The 22,006-nt window shown below is 37.6% G+C and overlaps 1 protein-coding gene across 17 annotated transcripts in view; it reads left to right on the top strand.

Annotated features, from left to right (window-relative positions):
* LOC129725319 (transient receptor potential cation channel trpm) overlaps positions 1–22,006 on the top strand; it is a 296,317-nt gene that overhangs the window by 28,004 nt on the left and 246,307 nt on the right. For 4 of the 17 annotated variants that reach the window (XM_055680972.1, XM_055680984.1, XM_055680985.1 and 1 more), the window contains one exon: positions 19,459–20,461. The exons of 2 other annotated variants lie outside the window; for them this stretch is intronic. In XM_055680972.1, coding sequence (XP_055536947.1) covers positions 20,432–20,461 — 30 coding nt within the window. In that variant the 5' untranslated portion in view covers positions 19,459–20,431. The remainder of the gene's footprint in view (positions 1–19,458; positions 20,462–22,006) is intronic. 11 more of the 17 variants (XM_055680978.1, XM_055680979.1, XM_055680976.1 and 8 more) reach the window with 9 other exon arrangements.

Below are 22,006 nucleotides of genomic sequence, written 5' to 3'. Positions count from 1 at the left end.
CATAGTATAGCGAGAAGAGGAGATTTGTACTTGGTAAGTGTTAATCCCCTTGTCTTGGTTTTCTCACTGGAGCTTATTTGACACGACAGAATACTTTTTTGGTTTTAATGTGCCAAATATAATTATACCTACGTGGATTAATGTTAGGTATGTGAGAGGAGGGAGGTCCTTTTTTACTCCTCCCGGCTGACGATGAGTTAGTGGGGATTTAAGAGAGGAGGGGAGATATAATTTTTTCTCAAAGCTTTTTGTTGGGATATGCGACGGGACCACCATCATCATTTTAAAACTATGCAATGGCAAACAAAAATATTTTGCATCTATACTCTCATAAATACTGGTGCTCATTTTTCATATCTGTTGTAGAGTAGATAAAACCAGCAAAAGTTGTGTTAATTAATTCGAAACTTTTCGATTTCCAGAAATCCGTAAATCAGGTACGCGTATGAAATGTCTCGTCTTTCCTGGACTGAAATGTTGAGTCATATATCGGGCCTCGTCTTCCCCAGTGATTTCGTTATAACGAATAGCACCGTCTCCTTGACAATAGAAAAATTTGTTATAATTAGGCCATGTCATCCGCCTCGCTGCTTCACTGTGTTTTGTGAGCTTCGCATTTTATTTCATGGAGATATCTGTCTGAATCTGACTGAACTTTCGTCGTGGAAATGTTATATTGATCCAGTTGCTGTCCGAGGTGGATTGGTTTGAGGCGTTACAAAGTCTTGATTTCGAATGAGGCCGTAGCTGTTTCAATTCCACTTATCAAAACTGCATAATTTAAGCTGTGTCATTGAAGAGACCACCGAAAAATCCAACAAGGTCCAACAAGCAACAACTTAATACGCGAGAGTGGTTGGGCATAGATCTAGACATCACGCAAATAAAGTCCCGATTTATATCCAACCCCCCATCTAAGCACGATTTTGTCCATATCTACCAGCAGAGGGATGATAGAGGGTAGCCACCGTCCCAATTCTTCGTTGTCCAATGTATTACAAGTAACGATACTTTAAGCACATTTCAGGAAATTCTCATTTCGATAAAACCAATCATTTCAAATAATCTACCTTTTGAGTTTGAACGTATCTATTTATTTATTTATTTATTTATTTATTTGTACAATTACATTCATCTGACAAAGATAAGTCTTAATGAATAATAAAAAAAAAAAAAACAGCAAAAACTTCACAATCTTCTATGAGCATCAAGTAGCCGGTGACGGAACGTATTCATTGGTAAGTCGAAGTCAAAAAACTCGAAAACATTATTAAAACGGTGGCAAATAACACGAATTGGATCATGGCAACCATATAGTCGATTCCGTGGTTCCAGATATAAGAAACTCCTTTGGCGCAGCGGTCTTTCAGGGGTGTATATGTTTAGTTGAGCCAATATAGCTGGACAGTCGATGTAGCCAGTCAGTAGTTTAGCAGCGAACACAGCTTGGTCTATTTGACGGCGAACCTCAAGTGGTTGAATACCAAGCAGACGACAACGGTCCTCGTATGATGGCAGGTTCAGTGGATCTTGCCATGGGAGATAACGAAGAGCATAGCGTACGAATTTTTTCTGAACCATTTCCATTCTGTAGGACCAGTTTGCATGATATGGGCTCCAGATTACAGAATTAGACTCGAGAATCGATCGCACTAGGGCACAGTAAAGTGCTTTGAAACATAATGGGTCACGGAATTCATCGGCAATCTTGAAAATGAACCCCAATCGACGGGTTGCTTTGGCGATAATGTTGTTATAATGGTTCTTGAATGTCAGCTCGCTATCTAAGTACACTCCAAGATCTTTCACGCACTGTACACGGAGAAGATGTTGTGACGATATGGTATAATCATATTCGATAGGGACACGCTTTCTATTGAATGAAATTATGTTGCATTTTCCAACACTCAATGTTAAGCAGTTTGTTGCACACCAGTTCACGAAAGTATTTAGATGCTCCTGTAGCGCGACACAATCTCGTTGGCTATGTATAATTTTGAATATTTTTGTATCATCCGCATAAAACAGTCGACATCCGGGTGGTAACAAGAGAGAAGCGTCGTTTATAAAAATAGCGAAGAGTAGCGGGCCCAAGTTACTACCTTGAGGAACTCCTGAAACGTTTGAAAAACACCTCGAAACAGCTGAACCTATTTTCACGCATACACTTCGACTAGTCAAGTAAGATTTGAACCAGCTTACGGATTCTGATTGGACACCGAGTCGTTCAAGTTTACTAAGCAATATCTCGTGGTCTACCCGATCAAACGCTGCTTTCAGATCCAGGTAAATTGCATCGGTTTGTAAGCTAGAATCCAAGCTTTGCAAACAGCGAGAAACAAACTGCATAAGATTAGTGGCTACAGATCGTCGAGGGAAAAACCCGTGCTGGTCGGCGTCAATATAGTGTTTAGAGCTGGCAAACAAAGCGTCATTTATAATAATCTCAAACAACTTTGAGCAAGCACACAGAGATGTGATCCCTCGAGAGGTTTAACGAGAGAACGATAGCAGGATGAACAGCTTCAAGCTCGACCAGCGGCTCGTGTGCAGCAGATACAGAACAAATTGGCAAAGTTTCATCATTTACCCATACAAGATCCAGCAAACGTTCGTTATCAATCAAAATATTGTTGACTTGTGTCAGACCATGCCAGTAGAGTCCATCGAGAAGAGAACAGCAATAAGCGGGCATATTAGAATGCAGCGTGTCCACTGAAGGGTGACCATTGTCCGAGATAAACCAACGCAAACCAGATTGGTTGTAGTCTCCAAAAAGTAGAGCAGGAGTTTTAAGTTGCAAGCGGGATAGTACCATGCCTATCGAGTCAATGTGCTGTTGAATCACCTGAGAATCGGACTTTCGATCAGGGGGTATGTATACGACACCAGTACTAATGTCGCTATTTGCCGTTTCCACTATCACCCACAACTGCTCGACAGTGTTGAAAACAGGTGCAGGATCGATGCGACAACTCAACTTCACTGAAACAGCTATTAAGACACCTCCGCCTCGCGTCTTTTGGCTGTTCAGATGAGATCGGTCGTTCCGGAAAACTGTGTAGCGGTTCCCAAAAAGTTGCGCTGAGAAGATACGGTCATCGAGCCATGTTTCGGTAAGCACAATTAAATCATAATCTCCTTCAGAAACTGCTAGGAAAAATGAGTCGATTTTGGTGCGCAGCCCACGCACATTGTGGTAATAGATTCGCATATCAGCTACACGAGGAACAGATTCATGGACCAACGCACTGGAACGTGAAAAAGCATGAGGAACCGGAAGCTCAGATGTACAGTTATACTTGCCTGGCGATGCAGGCTGGAAGACCCCGTCTCCGTCACCGAACACAGGACCGGGACAATGTCGAGGATGAAAATCAGTAGGCAGCGCGACTGTGTCGATCGGATAAGGGGCTTCCATAATGCCTGTTAAAGGGTGTCCCGGGTCCAACAAGTTGATAGTAGCATTTGAAGAGGATGTCAGCAGGCTAGAAACGCAAAGGTTTCCATTGTACGAGTCGCTGGGCGGTTTACTCAAGAATGAACTGCAGGGCTGAGTGCGTGTATATTGCTGGTCACTTTCAGTCCGCGATTCGAGTTTTTTTCAATAAATTCACGAAATAGTATGCCTTCTGGCCATGAGGAAGGCAATAAAGCATGCTGTTTCAGGGCAGGGGGGAGACCGATTTTGTATGATACAAATGTCATTGTTCCGATATCCTTTCCTTTTGGAACTAATCTGACAACATCCGATGGTTTTTCGTTGTCCAGGCAGCGAGCAACAATTTGACATACATCGTCATCAGTTATTAGTGGTTGAAATCCCGAAAGGTACAACCAGAATTTAGGTGGCGGTGCTCCAGGAACGATAAATGGCACTGACAGTCCGCTCAAATCTACTGAATTCGTCCCGCGATCAGCAACTGCAACACGTACCGGCGTTCCGTTATTTCCTCGACGTCGCTTTACACCTAAGCTAGGCCATTTCGCTGTACTAAGTGGCTTCGGAGTAATATTCGGTTCCGGTTGAGGTAATGATAAACAATCCACTTTCTGGCTCAAACGTTCAACGAATTTGTGCAGCTGATAAATTTGTGTTGATATGTCGCTTGTATTTGACGGGGGAGCACTGTTTTGTTCGGTTTTATCAGCCAAATATGAACGAATGCTTCTGCCTTGCAATTCGTCTCTGCACAGCAAGCACAAAAACATTGCTTGCCCAGTAGCAAACAATTCCTTGTGAGCGCGATTATTGAATCCACAGCATTTTTGGCTGATGTGGAAATATGTATCACAAAATCCGCAGCGAACTGGTTCCAGATCATTAACAATCAGCTGGCAAGCTCCGCACAATTTCGTATCCATTGCCGCTATTGTCTATTGTGTTAGCGAAATGAACAGTATACAGCCGGTGGCAGCACGGAAAGCGAAATAAAAATTGCAGCAAAATCACTATCACACGTCTCAAAATGTACTAACTTCACTGTCTTTTAGAACGCGGCAGTCTAATGAATGCGTACTACCAAAATTTTGGTTAAAACGGTTAAATTTACACTATAAAACAATTATTTAAACGGAGATAAAAACAAACTTCTTCTAGCATCAATAACACATACATAGGCATATCTAATATCAGATTCGTCGAAAATCAAATAAAAATTTCCAAGCCATTGAATTCCATACATTGAATTCAAAATTGATTGATTAACCCTCTAGTGCCCAAGTTAATTCCTAGACAGGCTTCGGTAAAATCACTATGAATCATTATAAACAATTTTTCAGTATTTATTGAAGCTTTTTAGAGGTTTGACTGAAGCCCGTCAAATGGCGGACTTGGGCACAAGAGGGTTAAAGAGAAAAAGTAGGCGGGACGAAGTTTGCCGGGTCAGCTAGTATGAAAAATAAATATATTTTTCTTGCATATTGTTTCATTTAATTTTTCTGAAGCGAAACCACTTTTTTTTTGCAAAAAAAAAACAAAAAAAAATTAATTATCAATTTTTAGACTAGTACCACGTTGCCCAAGTCGAATGGATTCAACATTTAAAATTGAGACTAAAATTGAGTAGGTATAATAAACAAAAAAGTAAAAATCTCCAATCATAAAGTTTTATAATAGATTTAACCCTAATTGGATTTTTCGTGTCCTCCCGCAAGCACGGTAATAGCAAAAGAGTTAAAGAAAAGCTGTCAAGGGATGATTTTTGAAATAAATTTTCTAGATAGAAAATTGAGTTGCCTAAAACTTTTCTGAACAAATTGAAGTAAGCACTCCTAAGGAAAAAAAGTTTATCAAACAAAAACTTTTTCATATTTGATGCGGTTTTACGTTTCTTGGTTCTGAGACAATAACCGTTCGGTATTGACAAGAGTTAGAGAAAAGTTGTCAATGGATGGTTTTTAGAAAATTCTCCAAGTTTTCTCTTAAAAATGTTAAAAAAAAAACAAATATTGAGATCTTACACTGAAAATTTAAAATGTGGTTTTAAAAAAACTCGGTCAACTCAGATTTATTTTGAAATAAGTGTTTAAGACTGACAATTTAGTTGCCTAAAGCTTTTCTGAACAAACCAAAGTTCTAACAAAAACTTTTTCAAACACTGTAATGTCAAATTACGTGCTTTTAAGTGAGTTTTTGAGGATTATATTTAATGAGAACTGTGAAGAATCCATTTCATGGATTAGTAGATTGGTGAAAGAAGAAAATATGCGTTTTTCCTGTTTTCAATTGTGTTTTCATGATGTATGAGATGAATATATGGGCTGAGATGAATAATGAAGCAGTTATTCTATGATTCCTGATTTCGATATTTGATCGCCACCTTGGATTTAAAATTGAAGCTTAGGATTGGACTCTGGCTTCTAGGCATCACTCTAACTTTGGATATATCCATTTGGGGATGTTATTTGTCACTTAAGGCTGTTTTCTATAAACCAGAAGTTGCCATCTTGGGTTTCAAAATGGTATCTTAAGTCAATTTTCAATTTCGGAACGTCATTCTGGTTCTATGAATACTCACATTGGATGGTATTTGATCATTTTAGTTTTCCAGAAATCAAGAGATACCATCTTCAATTGAAATTGGTCTCTGGATTCAATTCACGGTCTGTGGGTGGTTCTGGAAATAATTATAATTTTTTTTTTTTATTCTCGCTTATTTTCCGTCGGTCTAGTTCCGCCACTGTTGTGGCCAATCACCGACGCCCAGGGAGGCGACTCCACACCCAGGACCCTAACTCACGACCCGTTTATTAACGGACCGGCGCCAACGGCTTTACATCCTCATTCGTCTCAGAAAATCTCCCGTTGTCGGCTAGGATTGAATCTAGACCAGTTGGGTTGGTTGTGAGTGGATCACGCCACCTCACAACCATCGACACCTATGTCGGCGGTGGGATTCGAACCCAGGCGTCGAGCGTGGTTGGCGGAGACGTTACCAACCACACTAGGCCCCCGCTCCAAATAAATATAATGGATGGTATTTGAATTGTAACCTCTGTGCATCATCCCGTTTGTAGAAATGCCCATATCGAGTTATATTTGGACATATTAAATTGTTCACCAGATGCTGGAAGTCGCCGCTTCGGGATTTTATATTAGATTTGGTGTCTGGCTTCTGACCATCATTCCTATTCTAGAATTACTCATGTTGGATGATATTCGACCATTTTAGGATGACCAAGTAAATGGAACCAAATTTGGCAGGTGGATGTTTTCATGGGTAACAAATACATCCATAATGGTTTGACACCCCTCCCTTTTCTATAGGAGAGGGGTCCCATACAAATGAAATACAAATTTCTCACAGCTTGCGAACCAATCAACCAAATACAACCAAATTTGGCATGTGAATGTTTTTAGGGGTAACAAAGATGTCCATAATGGTTCGGCACCTCTCCCTCTCTTGTGTGGGAGGGGTGCCAAACAAATAAAACACAAATTTCTGCACATCTCGAGAAACAATCAAATAAATGGAACCAAATTTGATATGTTGAGGTTTTTGAGCGCAAGAAAAAGTTTCATGGTGGTTCGGCACCCCTCCCACTTCTGAATGGGAGGGCTCTTATACAAATCGAACACAAATTTCAATGGTGGTTTGGCACTTCCCCGGAAGGGGAGAGAGGTCTCCCATACAAACTAAACAAATATTCAACCAGGTTTTCCGAAAAAGCACAGGAGCCAAAACTAGACTCCAGACGCCATTGTTTAATTAAGATGGCAATTTCCGGTTTCAATCCGGAAAATGTCGTCAAATACCTTTTTGAAATCCAAGATGGCGACTTCCGGTTACAAAAAAACAGCGGAAAATGACCAAACACCACACAATATGGGTATTTCCGAAATCTTGATGATGCACTGAAGCCACAAATCGACCTCAGACAACATTTTGAATTGTAGAAAGGCGACTTCGGAACACAGGCGAAAATGACCAAATAACACCCAATATGGGTGTTTCTTAAACCAGAACGATGCTCAGGGGCCAGAAATAGTTTCCAATATCATTTTAAAATCCAAGCTGGCGACTTCCGGTTTCTGAAAAATAGCCTTAAGTGATATGAGTATCACCGGAACCAGAATGATGCAAGGAGCTAAAAATTTACCTTAGACACCATTTTGAATTGTAAGATGGCAACTACTGGGAAACAGCCGAAAATAGCCGAAAATAGCCGAATACTACTACATATGGATATATCCGTAATCGAAATGATGTTTAGAAGCCAAGCATTGACCCTGGACACAGTTTTGAATTCGAAGATGAACACTTTCAGTTTCTGGAAAACAAAGAAAATAACTGAATACCGTGCTGGATCGAAATCCGTACACCTAAGCACATGATAATCTTCGACGGTCAATATAAAATCAAGAAATCACATATTGCTTTAAACTGACATGTTTAGTTATAGGTCTACTTATATTTTATCACTATTTTCTAGCAAAATGATTAAAATCACTCCGAAACTCGAAAAAATCATGTTTAAATCGAACATGTTTTGAATCGAAATCCGTACACAGTTTTTTGTCTGAATCAAAACCCGTACACTTTTGAATCGAAATCCGCACACACGCGATATAGACTGGATCAAAGTCCATACAACAATAAATCAAACTCCGTATAGATATAGAAGTACAAAAATGAACATCTTTTATTTATAGTTTATCTTTAAATTAACGAATAAGTATATTTTGAGGATCAACTGGCTCTTAAAGTTTCACACGGTTTTCTAATTTTTGATATCAGCTGAAGTAGTGCAAGTTTCGTAGCGTTTCGTAGTAACCGGAACGCCGGAACCTCTCGAAGCTTCCCGGTACGACTTTCCCTTGCGCACCTCAGTCACAGCTCGTTTAAAATTGTTTGCCGTATATTTATACTTGTTTTCTTTCATTATATGCTGAAAACTAGAAGAAAGTTCAACAATATATGCATGATACACACGCTGTACGTATTCTGATTCAAGCAAATAACAAGAATCAAAATCCGTACGGCACAATTTTTGTTGAATAAATACAACTTACACTATTTATTAGACAATATACAGCTCGAAAATGACAAAGACTTATCTTTTTCATCAATTTTAAAAAGATTCACAGAGTAAAACACAGAGTATAGCAATCACTGGAAAAACCGAAGGTATAAAAGTGGTCCCAATGGCCGAATGTCATATACCACTCGACTACTTTCGACGAACTGAGCATTTTCTGTATGTATGTACGTATGTGTGTGTGTATGTGCTTTTTTACTTCTTTTTCTCACTCACTTTTCTCAGAGATTGCTGGACCGATTTTCATAAAATTAAATGCAAATGAAAGATCTAGTTGCGCCATAGGTTGCTATTGAATTTCATTGTAATCGGATTTTTAGTTTAGAGGTTATGTATCAAAATGTAAAAATCACGAAACATCATTATCTCAGAAACCGCACAACCGATTTGAATAAAATTGGTTTCAAATGATTGGGCTGTCCCCAGAACCCTTAACTTTTGAATTTCGTTATGATTGAACATATGGTTTATAAGTTATGTAAAGAAAAGTTATCCTGAGGTTGTTAAAACTCACTCATTTTTCTCAGTGATGGCTGAACCGATTTTCACAAAATTAGTGTCAAATGAAAGGTCTAGTTGCCCCATAGGTTGCTATTGAATTTCACTGCAATCGGATTGTAACTTTGTCCGTTGTTCATAAAAATGTGAAATCACATAATGAAAGTAAATATATTGACTTTCTCCTAACGATCACTGGCTAATTAAAAGGTAGAAAAATGATTGAAATGGCCGAATGTCATATACTACTCAACTCAGTTCGACGAATCGAGCATTTTCTGCATATATGCATGTATAGGTGTTTGTGTTTGTGTGTGGGTGTGTACGTGTGTATGTGCACCTTTCTTTCGCATCCACTTTTCTCGGAGATGGTCTGACCGATTCTTTCTATCTTGGTGTCAAATTTAGGGTCTATTTGTCGCTTAGGTTGCTATTAAATTTCATTGTAATCAAACTTTTAGTTTTGGCGCTGCGTCAGAATGTGAAAAACGCTCTTATATCTCAGATGCTATGAACATAGTTGAATTCAATTAAATGGGCTTTCAAACCCTTAAACAATGAATTCCATAATGTTTAAACATGTGGTTTGAAAGTTATAGAAAGAAACGAAACCCGCAGACTGTTTAAACTAAAGCTACGATCAAAATATGTGGCCTCAACATCATTTAAATTTAATATTGTACTATTTCAATGTTTGCGGCCTTGCTCGGGATTGAAGTTGAAATTAAAAGTCATTTCTATCATTTCACTTTTTGCCTTTCTCCTAGAAAGGTATAGCAATCACTGCAAAAACTAAAGGTATAAAAGTGCTCAAAAGGGCCGAATGTCGTATACCCAGTGTTATGAAAATGACTGCAAGACAATGACAGCAAATTTTCAACTGAACCGGCTCTCATTGTATTGCACAGCTCTCACTGCTCCCCACACGTTCGGTGAACAGTTCGACAGCAACTGACGACAGTACACATGCAACTCCATACGGACTGTTATTTTTCATCTTCATATGTGTGTTGGTATTTCCAAGCTGTCGTAAATGATAGCCTATAACCTTCCGACATCCTTCAACACGAATCCGAGCGGGATGTCAGGTGATTATGATCACGACAGTAAGGCCGAAAAAAGAATGAAAGAGAGATGGTGCGAAGCACGTTTTTTCTTACGTGGGGAATAATATCTACAATGGAAACGGTTTGCTTTGTATTCAATATGCCTCCGGCCTGTGAAAAAGGAGAAGCGAAACAATGCAAGTCGATGACAGCCGCAGCCGATCAGCAGGCTTTCAACAGGAACAGGACATCCTCAAAATGAGCAAACTAGGCTGTCATGTCCGAACGAACAAAATACATGCGCAAGAATGAGCTGTCGTACGCAACACAACACCGTTTCTTTGCCTTGTTAAAACTGTAGCTGTATGTGAGCTCTCATGAATAGCGTATGCATGGGCTGTTAGACTGAAGAGAGAAAAAAGTCGTCAGTCGCTCTCCAGTCATTCTCCCAAGCTTGCGTGTACCACTCGACTCAGTTCGACGAGCTGAACATTTTCTGCATGTGTGTGTAACGCTCTCCCAATCTCACTCGATTTTCTCAAAGATGGCTGAATCGATTTCAATGAAATCAATTGCAAATGAAAGGTCTAGTTGCCCTTTAAGACCCTATTGAATTTTATTGTAATCTGATTTCTAGTTTAGAGGCTATGTATCAAAATGTAAAAATCACGAAACATCAATATCTCAGACACTACTCAACCGATTTGAACAAAATTGGTTTCAAATGAACGGGCTACCTAAAAACCCTCAACTTTTAAATTTTATGAAGATTGAACATATGGTTCAGAAGTTATGGAAAGAAACGTGTTCTAGAGACTGTTCAATCTCATCAGTGTCATATGGAAAGTCTTGTTGCCCCATAAGACCCTAATGATTTTTTTTGCGAACGGATTATTATTTTTCCTGTTATGTTTAAAAATGTGAAATCCAGCTATGAAATGGAACATATTCCGAAGACTACATAAACTCACTCACTTTTCTCAGAGATGGTTGAACCGATTTCTACAAAATTAGTGTCAAATGAAAAGTCTAGCTGCCTCATAACACCCTATTGAATTTTGCTGTAATCGGACTGTAACTTCGTCTGTAATGTATTGAAATGTGAAAATCACGAAACTTCATTATCTTAGAAACTAAACAACCGATCTGAACAATATTGATATCAGATGAACGGGCTAGTGAGAGATATACTGATGAATTATGATTGAACACGTGGTTTCAAAGTTTGGCTCCCCCATACGTTCCCTTTTCATTTGATTGTAATCAAACTTAAGCAACCGTTATGTTTTAATTTGTAAAACAACGAAAGTCTATTATCTCAAGTATTACACGACTTATTTGAACATAACTAGTGTCATACAAACGAGTCATCTCTCAAACTTACAAATAACAAACTTCATAATCAGATCGACTTGAACTGTCCTACAGTACGGTCGCATTTTACCAACAGCTCGAGGCTAAGTCTTAGACTACCGAGAGATATTGAAATTTTGTTTTTTGCTTTCAACAGGCAATCTTCTTGAAAGACCACCTGTTGAAACGCAAAGTAATAAATTTGTTTTTAACGTTAACGAGTGTTTTAGTGAGTGTATTTCTACTCAAATTCTATAGTAAAGTGAAAGTGTAGTGAAGTTTTCCAGTAATGCCTGGAAAAAATAAAAAAGCTCGCTTTGATGCGGCTTCAAGGAAACGTGAGGCATCTCTTCCAAGTGACACTGAAATTTCGACTAACAGGTATGATATTCTTTCTTCCGTTGGGGATCAAGAAATTCAAACTTCTCATACTGAGCATAAAGCCGTTATGAAGAAGGTTAAAGTTCCACCTATTGTGGTATTTGTAGCAAATTTAAAGGCTTTTTGATCAGAACTGTCATCATTTCTGTCGGATGTGAAAGTTAATTTTCAAATTGGCCGCCAAGGCGAAATTCGTATTTTGGCCGAATCTCTTGATGGCCATAAACATCTTTTACAGTATTTGACTGAAATGATGTATAAATTTTATTCTTTTGATGCCAAAAATGAGAGACCGTTTAAGGCTGTTTTGAAAGGTCTTTCAAATGACCAACCTATTGACGAAATTAAAGAATGTTTGTCAGAATCACTTGGTTTTGCTCTCAACCAAGTAATTTTGATGAAACGAAAGGCAAATGCCAAAATTAATCAAACTGGAATACACCAGGAAAATTACTTGGTACATTTTGATCGAACCAAAGTAAATAATTTGAAATGTTTGTAAAAAGCACGTGTTTTATTTAACGTGCGAATAAAGTGGGAAACTTTCAAGAGACATGGAGAAATCCATAATCTTACTCAATGTCGGAATTGTCAAGCCTATGGTCATGGAACTCGAAACTGCCATATGGCTGCAAAATGTATGATTTGTGGTGACTCTAGTCACACGAAAGATATCTGCCCCGTGAAAGAGACCACTAATAGTTTCAAATGTGTAAATTGTGGGGGAAATCACAAATCTAATTTCTTTAATTATCCTGTAAGGTCAAAAATTATTGCTTCCAGACAACGTAGGAATTCTAAGCAACCTGTTGTCAATGTGGGTATACAAAAGACTTTCAATACTGTTCAGGCATCACCAGCACTTTCATTAGCAGGTGTGTCTGTAGGTAATAATTTAAATTCAGATAACAAATTTCAGACAAAAAATCCTGTTCAGGCAACACCAGGCTGTTCATATGCCAGTGTCCTTACAGGTAATATTCCAAATTCAAACAGTAACAAACCATTCGTGCTTGGTGCTGAAAAGTCAACCAGTATTGATTTAGGTAGTCCAACTCCAGAAAAGATTGAATACCTACAACAATCCATGCTGCAGCTAATGTCCGTTTTGTTGAACTGTAACTCGATGTACGAGGCTGTTCAAGAAGGTATAAAATTTACAACTAATATTGTTATGAAATTGAAATTCAGCAATGATTTTAAATAATGCTGTAAATTTTCTAAATTGGAATGCTCGCTCTTTAAAAGCGAAAGAAGATGAATTTTTAAATTTTTCAACAGTCCACGATGTGCATATTGCAGTTGTGACTGAAACGCTTTTAAAGCCAAATATTAAACTAAAAAAGAACCCAAATTATATAGTTCATAGGTTTGATAGAATTGATGTTGCCGGTGGTGGAGTTGCAATAGTTATCCACCGTCGAATAAAACACCGTGTCTTACCCCATCTTGAAACCAAAGTTATCGAGAGTTTGGGAATTGAAATTGAAACAAGTATTGGCATTTTATTTATAGCCGCAGTGTATTTGCCTTTTCAATGCACTGGTGAACGAAAAAATTATTTCAAGGGAGATTTGCAAAAACTCACAAGAAATAAACCTAAATTTTAAATCATCGGTGATTTTAATGCGAAACATCGATCTTGGAATAATGCTCAAAGCAATTCCAATGGAAAAATATTGTTTATTGATTGCTCGGCTGGATTTTATTCAGTTTTATTTCTAAATGGTCCTACATGTTATTCTTCTATTAGGAATCCATCTATAATTGATTTGGTACTAACAAATCAAAGTCATTCATGCAGTGATTTATTAACTCATGCTGACTTTGATTCTGATCATCTCCCCATAACATTTTCTATTTCCCATGAAACTATTTTAAATTCCGCTAGATCTGTGTTAAATTATCACAAGACTAATTGGAATAGATATCGTTCTACGATCGAAGAAAATTTGAATGATGATATTATTTTACAAAATTGTGCTGACATTGACAGAGCATTAGATAATTTTAGCAGCTTAATACTCAATGCCAGGAATTTATCAGTTCCTAAGGCTCGAGTGAAATTTAATGCACCAATTATTGACAGTGAACTTCAACTTCTTATACGTTTGAAGAACATACGGAGACGTCAATACCAAAGATCTCGTGATCCTGCTTTGAAAATTATTTTTCAAGAATTGCAAAAGGAAATTAAACATAGATTCACTCTCTTGCGAAATGAGAATTTCATGAGAGAAGTTGAACAACTAAAACCTTATTCAAAACCTTTCTGGAAGCTTTCGAAGGTTCTTAAGAAACCTTCGAAGCCCATTCCAGTCCTTAAAGATGGTGATTGCATTTTTCTAACGAATGAACAAAAATCTCAAAAACTTGCTCAGCAGTTTGAGAGCGTTCATAACTCCAATTTGAACGTAGTAAGTTCTATTGAAAATGAAGTAAACCAAAAGTATGATCAGATCACCACCCAAGAATTCCTTTCTGAAGAGGTATTGGAAACAAACTTGAATGAGGTGCGAACTATTCTCAAAAAATTCAAAAACATGAAACCACCAGGAGATGATGGGATTTTCTATATCCTTATCAAAAGACTTCCCGAAAACTCTTTAAATTTCTTGGTAAAAATTTTTAACAGATGCTTTGCACTAGCACATTTTCCTACGAAATGGAAAAATGCCAGTCACTTCAATTTTAAAACCCGAGAAGAATCCAGCTGAGGCATCAAGTTATCGACCAATTAGTTTACTTTCCTTCATTAGCAAACTTTTTGAAAGAATAATTCTCAATAGAATGATAACACATATTAATGAGAACTAAATTTTTGCAAATGAGCAGTTTGGTTTTCGCCATGGGCATTCCACTACTCATCAGTTACTTAGAGTAACAAATATGATCCGAACTAATAAATCTGAAGGCTATTCGACTGGAGCAGCTCTACTAGATATAGAAAAGGCATTCGACAGTGTTTGGCATAAAGGTTTAATAGCTAAAATGTCAAATTTCAGTTTTCCGCTTTACCTTACAAAAATGATACAAAGTTATTTAACTGACCGCAATCTTCAGGTTAACTATCTAAATGGTTAATCTAATAGATTGCCTGTTAGAGCTGGTTTGCCTCAGGGGAGTATCTTGGGCCCAATCTTATATAACATTTTTACTTCTGAACTTCCTGATTTACCACCAGGTTGTGAGAAATCTCTGTTTTGTGACGATACAAGCATTTCCGCAAAAGGAAAAAGCCTTCGTGTTATATGCAGTCGGCTACAAAAAAGTTTAGATATATTTTCTTCATACTTGCAGAAATGGAAAATTTCCCCTAATGCTTCTAAAACACAGTTGATTATTTTTCCTCATAAGCCAAGAGTTTCATTTCTCAAACCCACCCATAACCACGTTATAAGGATGAACGGTGTGGTCTTAAATTGGTCTGACCAAGTTAAATACTTAGGGCTAATTTATGATAAGAATCTTACTTTCAAGGAGCACATTGAAAATATCCAGTCAAAGTGCAATAAGTATATCAAATGTTTATATACTCTTATCAACAGGAATTCTAGACTTTGTCTCAAGAATAAACTGTTAATTTACAAACAAATTTTTAGGCCAGCAATGTTATATGCAGTTCCCATCTGGACAAGTTGTTGTACAACCAGGAAGAAGACACTTCAAAGGATTCAGAATAAACTTTTGAAAATGATTTTGAAGCGTCCTCCCTGGTTTAGCACGAACGAGCTACATAGGCACACTAATGTAGAAACATTAGAAAATATGTCAAGCCAAATTATCAACAAATCAAATTCCGACAAAAATCGTTGCAATCCTCAATTGCACCCCTATTAAAAAAAAACAAACTTCATAAAAATTTGATATACTGTTCAAAAGTTTTGTAAAGAAAAGAAATTCAAAGACTATTCAACACTATAGCTGCTTTGATCAATATATATGGCCTCAACATGATTTAAATGTGGTATCGTACTATTTGAACGTTCCCGGTATCGCTCGTGCTTCAATTGTTCGAAATTCAGAGTCATTTCTTATATTTCGCTATTTCTGAAGCACTAACACTATGTCAAATTTCATATTTTATACTTTAATTACAACATCAATATTTTAGAACCCAAAGAGTGAATATACCTTTTTGGATTTAAGTATTCATGTGAATCTATTTTTACAAATAATAAGTTCGAATGAGAAAGGCTGAGTCTGACCGCTAGGTGGATTAATTTAGGTTTTATCTGAAGAACGTTTCCTTAGTAAATTCTCTAACGATACAACGAAATGACAACTGAAACCGATACACGATTGATTTTTCATTTCTTATATTTTTATTCCATGGCCTACTGGCGCATAGTTTAATTTAACAGAAGGCCAACAACTCAACGGATATGTACATGTAACTATCAAATGAATTTTCACTATTATAATGCTTAACAATGAAGAAAAACATCAAGGTGTACGGATTTCGATCCAGCACGGTACCGCCCAATTTGGGTATTTCCGGAATAGAGATTGATGTACTAAAGCCAAAAGTCGAGAATGTTATCATTCCGATAAAACCAATCATTTTAAACGATATGAACAAATCGCAAAGAATCAATGAATTTGCAATGTTTAAAATTATTAAATTAAGCACAAAAAAGGCGGCACGAAGTTTGCCGGGTCAGCTAGTACATATACCTATAAAACGAAGGAAATAACATGAATAGGATCAGCTGCGTTTCGGGATTTTCCATTTACACTGCCTGCCATAAGTTTAGAATAGCTTCACTGAGTATTGCAATACTCAGTTCGAATATTGCAGCACCCCCTAATAAGTTAAGCATCATCTGGAGTAGGCAGACATCTCGTGTTTTCGACGACCTAAAAAGTTTCGGTTTTCAGCAAAGTTGCTCAGAAAGTTAAGGGCTTCTGTATACTGGAGAGATAAGCTCACCGTAATGTGCCGCTAGTGTGCACGTGTTTTGGCCTTACCTTATTTACCTATACCACGATTCCGCCCTTCTAGAAAACTGCGGCCTTTAGAAAAGTTGTTCAGAAGGTCAAGGGCTTCTGGATAGTGAAAAGTCAAGTATTCCATCGCTATGTGGCGCTAGTGTACAGACAATTCTTTGTATTTTGGCCTGAGCAGATCTCACGCTGCTTACTTCCTAAAAAGTTGTGATCTTCATCCAGTGCCACCCAGTGGTGACAGTGTCAATTAAGGGATATTTTAACTTCGTGAATGATACCGTTATCCACATGACCATAAAATCAATGAGTTACTTCGGATCAACCTAAACATTAAACATGAAACACTAAAACGAACACAAAAAATTTACGCACATTAGCGCCACGTAGTGGTCTTATTTCCAACCAAACTGCCCATGAACCAGAAACCCATGACCTTCTAAATAAGTTTCATGAAAACCGCAGCTTTCTAGTGGTTGGTTTCACGAGATAAACTTAGATCAAGATACGTAAAACAACATGCACACTAGCGCAGCGTGGTGGCTAAGTTCCATACCAAAATACATAACAACCAGAAATCCTTGCCCTTCTGAACAAGTTTGCTAGAATATGAAAATTTTGAGTTAGTTGAATTCACAAGATTAATTTAGTTCAAAATACTCAAAACTACATGCATACCAGTGCCGCGTTTTAATATTATCTTACGTTTCTACGTTTATTTATCCGATCACCATAATTACATGTCATGTTTATCGTATTAATCTTGTGTCTAAATGAAGGTCCCGAAGGCCCTCATTTAGGTTCGACGACTTCCAATACAGCGACCGATAATTACAGCTAAGATCCAGAAAGTGTTTCGATCACGGACAGTCTCCAGGCCAGGGCAAGTTCGATTCTCCAAGAGGCGTTCATAGTGCAGATTGCAGAGGTCGGCCACAAGGGAAAAACGGACGGTAACAACAGCTAATACCGAGGCTCTGCAATCGATCGTGGAGCAACTGGGCAAAACTATTGTTGCGCCTATCGGTAGTCCACGAGGCGTTTCATTGGTAGTGTTATCGTGCAGCCTCCAGGGGTCAAGTGGCGATTCAGAAGCAATTGATTTCAAGTTATCAATCATTAGTGAACGAATTTACCCCCAGTGAAGATGCTTGTTTTGAAGGGGGTTCTTATGTTCACGGCACGACGATACTCATTTAACATTTAGATAGCCACTGAGCTTAGCTCTAATGTGTTGCGTAAGTTGATTTTTAAATTTTGCGATGTTACGGATGTTTTTTATAGAGACATATATATCGTTGTGTTGCTTTTTGGCATAACATTCGAACATTTTTACCACATTCAGTCCTTGGTCGTTTTAAAAGCAGCACAGTTTGATCACGGGTAGAATATGTGTGCGGCATTGAATGGAACGATTGGTTATGATGCGCCGGAGAGTTATACCGCAGGTTCTGTATTTGTATCTGGCTTTGCATTTCTCTGAGAGAAAGATTCAAAGAGAGGAGGTTTTCAGCAAAGAATTTCTGAAGTATGTTGAAAATCACTTGACATATGATGTACGATTTGGTCGGGATTTGAGGACACGTATGACAAAGAGGTATCATCTGCGAACAATCGTGGTTTTCCAAACAGTTTTAGCTTGGATAGCTCATTGATATAGGTCAAGAAAAGAAGCAAACCTAGATTACTTTCTTGTGGAACTCCAACAACGCCTTGCGGTCGAATGTCTATCCAAACTGTGCAGCAAATAAAAGCCTTTGATCTGCTGAACAACTTTTCTGCAGACCACAACTCTCTAGGTTGGCGGAATCATGAGAAAGGGTTATTTAAATCTGCCCGTTTTATATGACGCTCAACATTTTGGGGTGTTGCAGTATTGAAACTGGGTGTTTCAATACTCAGTAAAGCGATTCCAAACTTATGGCGGGTAGTGTATAAGCAAGAATAATTTCTATCTTGCGTTGTAAGGTAGGCCACTATAAAACAGGGAACGCAGTTTAACTTCTTTAAAATTAGTTTTCTTTGTCCTTTGTCTCAATTTTCGCACTCAATTTTAAAGCACTAGTAAAGAAAAAATCATGATGTTTTCCCGCAAATTTCGCTGAAAAAAGAATTCGAATTCGAATATACAGGTATATAATTCTCGAAATAATATGCCTATTTGATATCATTTTGATAGCCGTCTTACAAAAAATTGAATTTTTTTTTGATTTTTGTGAGAGTAATCGCATTGATTAACTAGAAAATTTGTTTCAAGTGAAAAAAAAAAATTATTTGATGCAATAATGGTTTGACTTCTTTGATTCTATTTGTAATACATATCAACATCGTATTTGTGAAATTTTGCATTCGAGTAGTAGTAAATGAATTATAAATCATTTCAATTGCAGTAGTGCACATAGAATTATTCGTTTTGCTTAAATCAACTATATCTTTCACCTAAACCAGCGTTTTTTGTGTGACTGACTCTTTAAGAATGCTAACGTAATTTTATGTCACTTGTTCATGTTATGCAATAGTTTGTGCTTCGCTTTCATCACATCTGGTTATTTTGTTTCGTATACGGCTTTTGGATCGTTTTTGCACTGTAAACGGCTTAGTTTGTTCATTTTGCTAAATTTCGATTAGCTAAAGTGTGAACATAAGTGTATTCTTATTGTTGTCTATTTTTTCTCTCTTCCGTTTTTTTCAGATCCAAATAAATGTCTCTGTGTGTGAGTGTAAACTGCCCTCCACTTCAAAGTGCGATAGCATAAAAAGTTGATCAATTTCATTCGTGTATTGGAAGAAGTGTTGCTTACCGATTTTCCAAGAAAAATATCCACCAATGTGTGCTTGAAAGTATAAATAAGTTCAAAGATATGTGAAAAAAAGGATAAAATAGAAGCATATGGAAGTGTATTTTTTCTTCTGCATTTTAATGTGCATCTGGATGTGTATCTACTGATTTAAGTCGGTGTACCATCATTAACGGAATAACAATGTGTGAATGTTTATTTATCGATGTATTATATTTGTTTACGTTTGGCTAGAAAAATCAATTTGTTATGTATTAGACGATTGGAATATAAAATTTGACAACCAATGAAGTAAATATCGGAGAGTTATTTGACAGATATTGATGTTTCTAGCTTCACAAAGACCGATCCACGAATCAGTGCGAAAAACCCGCCTAAAACATAAATTTACTTCTCTCTGCTTGGAAGCAAATAGTTGGTAGTAAAAAGTAAACAAGAATAAAAACTCGTAATTAAAGTTCGGTCATGTGGTTGCGTATAAACTTCGGGCGGGTGGGAAAAGAAGTAGAACACTGGCAGAATAACAAATTTAAAAATTAATTTTTTTTTCGTTAGAAGCAAGTCGTACCACACATTAGAAGTAACAGAAGCGCATTTTAATCGGTTTCAGCATTTCATCAAGCAAAATCTCCATATTGTAAATAGTTACCATCGATAGACAAAATCACTACTCACTCGTAAAATAACCACACCAATAACAGCCATCCGTCCGCTTGCAAGCAACCCGAAAAAAATCGATTACTGCCCGATTGGTTCTTGACAGACAGGCTATTTGAAGATGCTTTAACAGACACCGCATTGAGCAGCTCCGACGGACGCCGATTCGCCAGCGTGCGTGTCTGTAAGCAGGAAATTCATGACGAGAAAATGCTGAAACAGAAACGGAATATCAAACCGGTACGTGGAAATAAGTTTTCCTCTTGAATTTGAATCGCAATTGCCCTATTAATTTAGCTTTTTCTTTTTGGGACGAACGTCCTCTCTATTCGCACCTACCCTCGTTGCTTCATGTGAATCTGACTGCGTGTGCGCTATTTTTTTCTAACTATAACTTTATGTGTTCCCCTAAAAAGTCTATTTCCTCTCAACCTAAGGGTCTCAGTTTCAGCCATTTTTCTATTGGACTTGTTGCTGGTGCTTATGTATTTTGGTTACTGTTTTTTTTTGCATTTCACAGTTCGAAGCTTACAACAGCTGTCGCGATGACGGTTGTTTGATACCTATCTAAAAATGTCAATTCTATTTCTGTGTCCTTTCCACTAGTCGCCGTGCGGTCGCCCGAAGAAAAGTTTGTCCGGTTGTTGATTGTAGATTGTATCCTGGCGTAGCTTTCAACTTTTGGGATGGGATAAATACCATGACCAAAACGAATTTGTTTTTCAAACGTAGTAGCCTTTGAGCATTTAATTTTGAGCTTTCAATCTGTTTAAGCTACAATATGTGAAGACCAAGAGTTTCAAAATTTGTATTTCTATCGATTTGCCGCGTACGGATGAATTATCAAAAAAAAACAGCTGTACTTAATATGTGAAGTAAATTACTAAATGATTATACGTACACGTGAATCTCACCATCCGTGAAGTTTCTTAGTTCTCTCCGGTCTTTACCCGATTGTTACCGCTCTCCTAACGATTTGTCCGTATACATTGTTGCGTACTGGAGTGAAAATAGCCGGTGTTACTTTTTTCCCCTAGTGGACGTTTGAGATATAAAAATAAAACAAAGAAAACTTAATCGACCGTGGAAAAGGAGTTGATGAATAATACAGCGTCTGTATTACCAGCAATGAATAATACAGCATGGGAATGTGTCACCTCTTGCCAATGTCAAAGTCCATAGAAAAACACCTTGATTGCACGCATTCAGTGAATAAATGTCAGAGTTAAGCTAGAAAGTATTGGCGAATTAGTTTTCTTTTAGTGTTGAAACTAAGCGTATTGAAAACATCAGCTTTTGGAAGGTCAACCCGACAGGGTATGGCATAGTCCTAGTCAAAGTTGGAATGGTTAAACTGAAGAAGATTATATGTTGGAGTATTTTGTCCACTTGAAATTATTAAGGGAGTCTCCTCAGTCTCAGTGTCTTCAAAAAGTTTTTTTCTATTCAATTGCGACACAGAGAAATAATCTTTTGCATTTATTCATACTTATTCGACAGAAAAAACAAGATGGTGGATTTTATAACAATCTTGCATGGCGACTCATCACTACAAACTCCTACCGTACACTATTTTGACCTCCCCTTTCATCTGTAACACGAAAGATTCTAATTGTTCTTTTGGATTGAGGCGAAATCTCCAAAACGTCCCCTTAATTTGGGTGGAATCATTTGCCACATTTTTAACCGGGAAAAATTTGGAATTCTCAACTATGTAGTGTGCAACGTCTCGTTCTACTCTATTTTCGTGTTTGTCATCCTTGAAAGGTATCTTACCGAAAGCAA

This window comes from Wyeomyia smithii, chromosome 2 (genome assembly GCF_029784165.1).
Source record: "Wyeomyia smithii strain HCP4-BCI-WySm-NY-G18 chromosome 2, ASM2978416v1, whole genome shotgun sequence".
Classification (NCBI taxonomy): domain Eukaryota; kingdom Metazoa; phylum Arthropoda; class Insecta; order Diptera; family Culicidae; genus Wyeomyia; species Wyeomyia smithii.
Note: the sequence above shows the minus strand (reverse complement) of the source record. Positions and strands in the feature narration are given on the sequence as shown.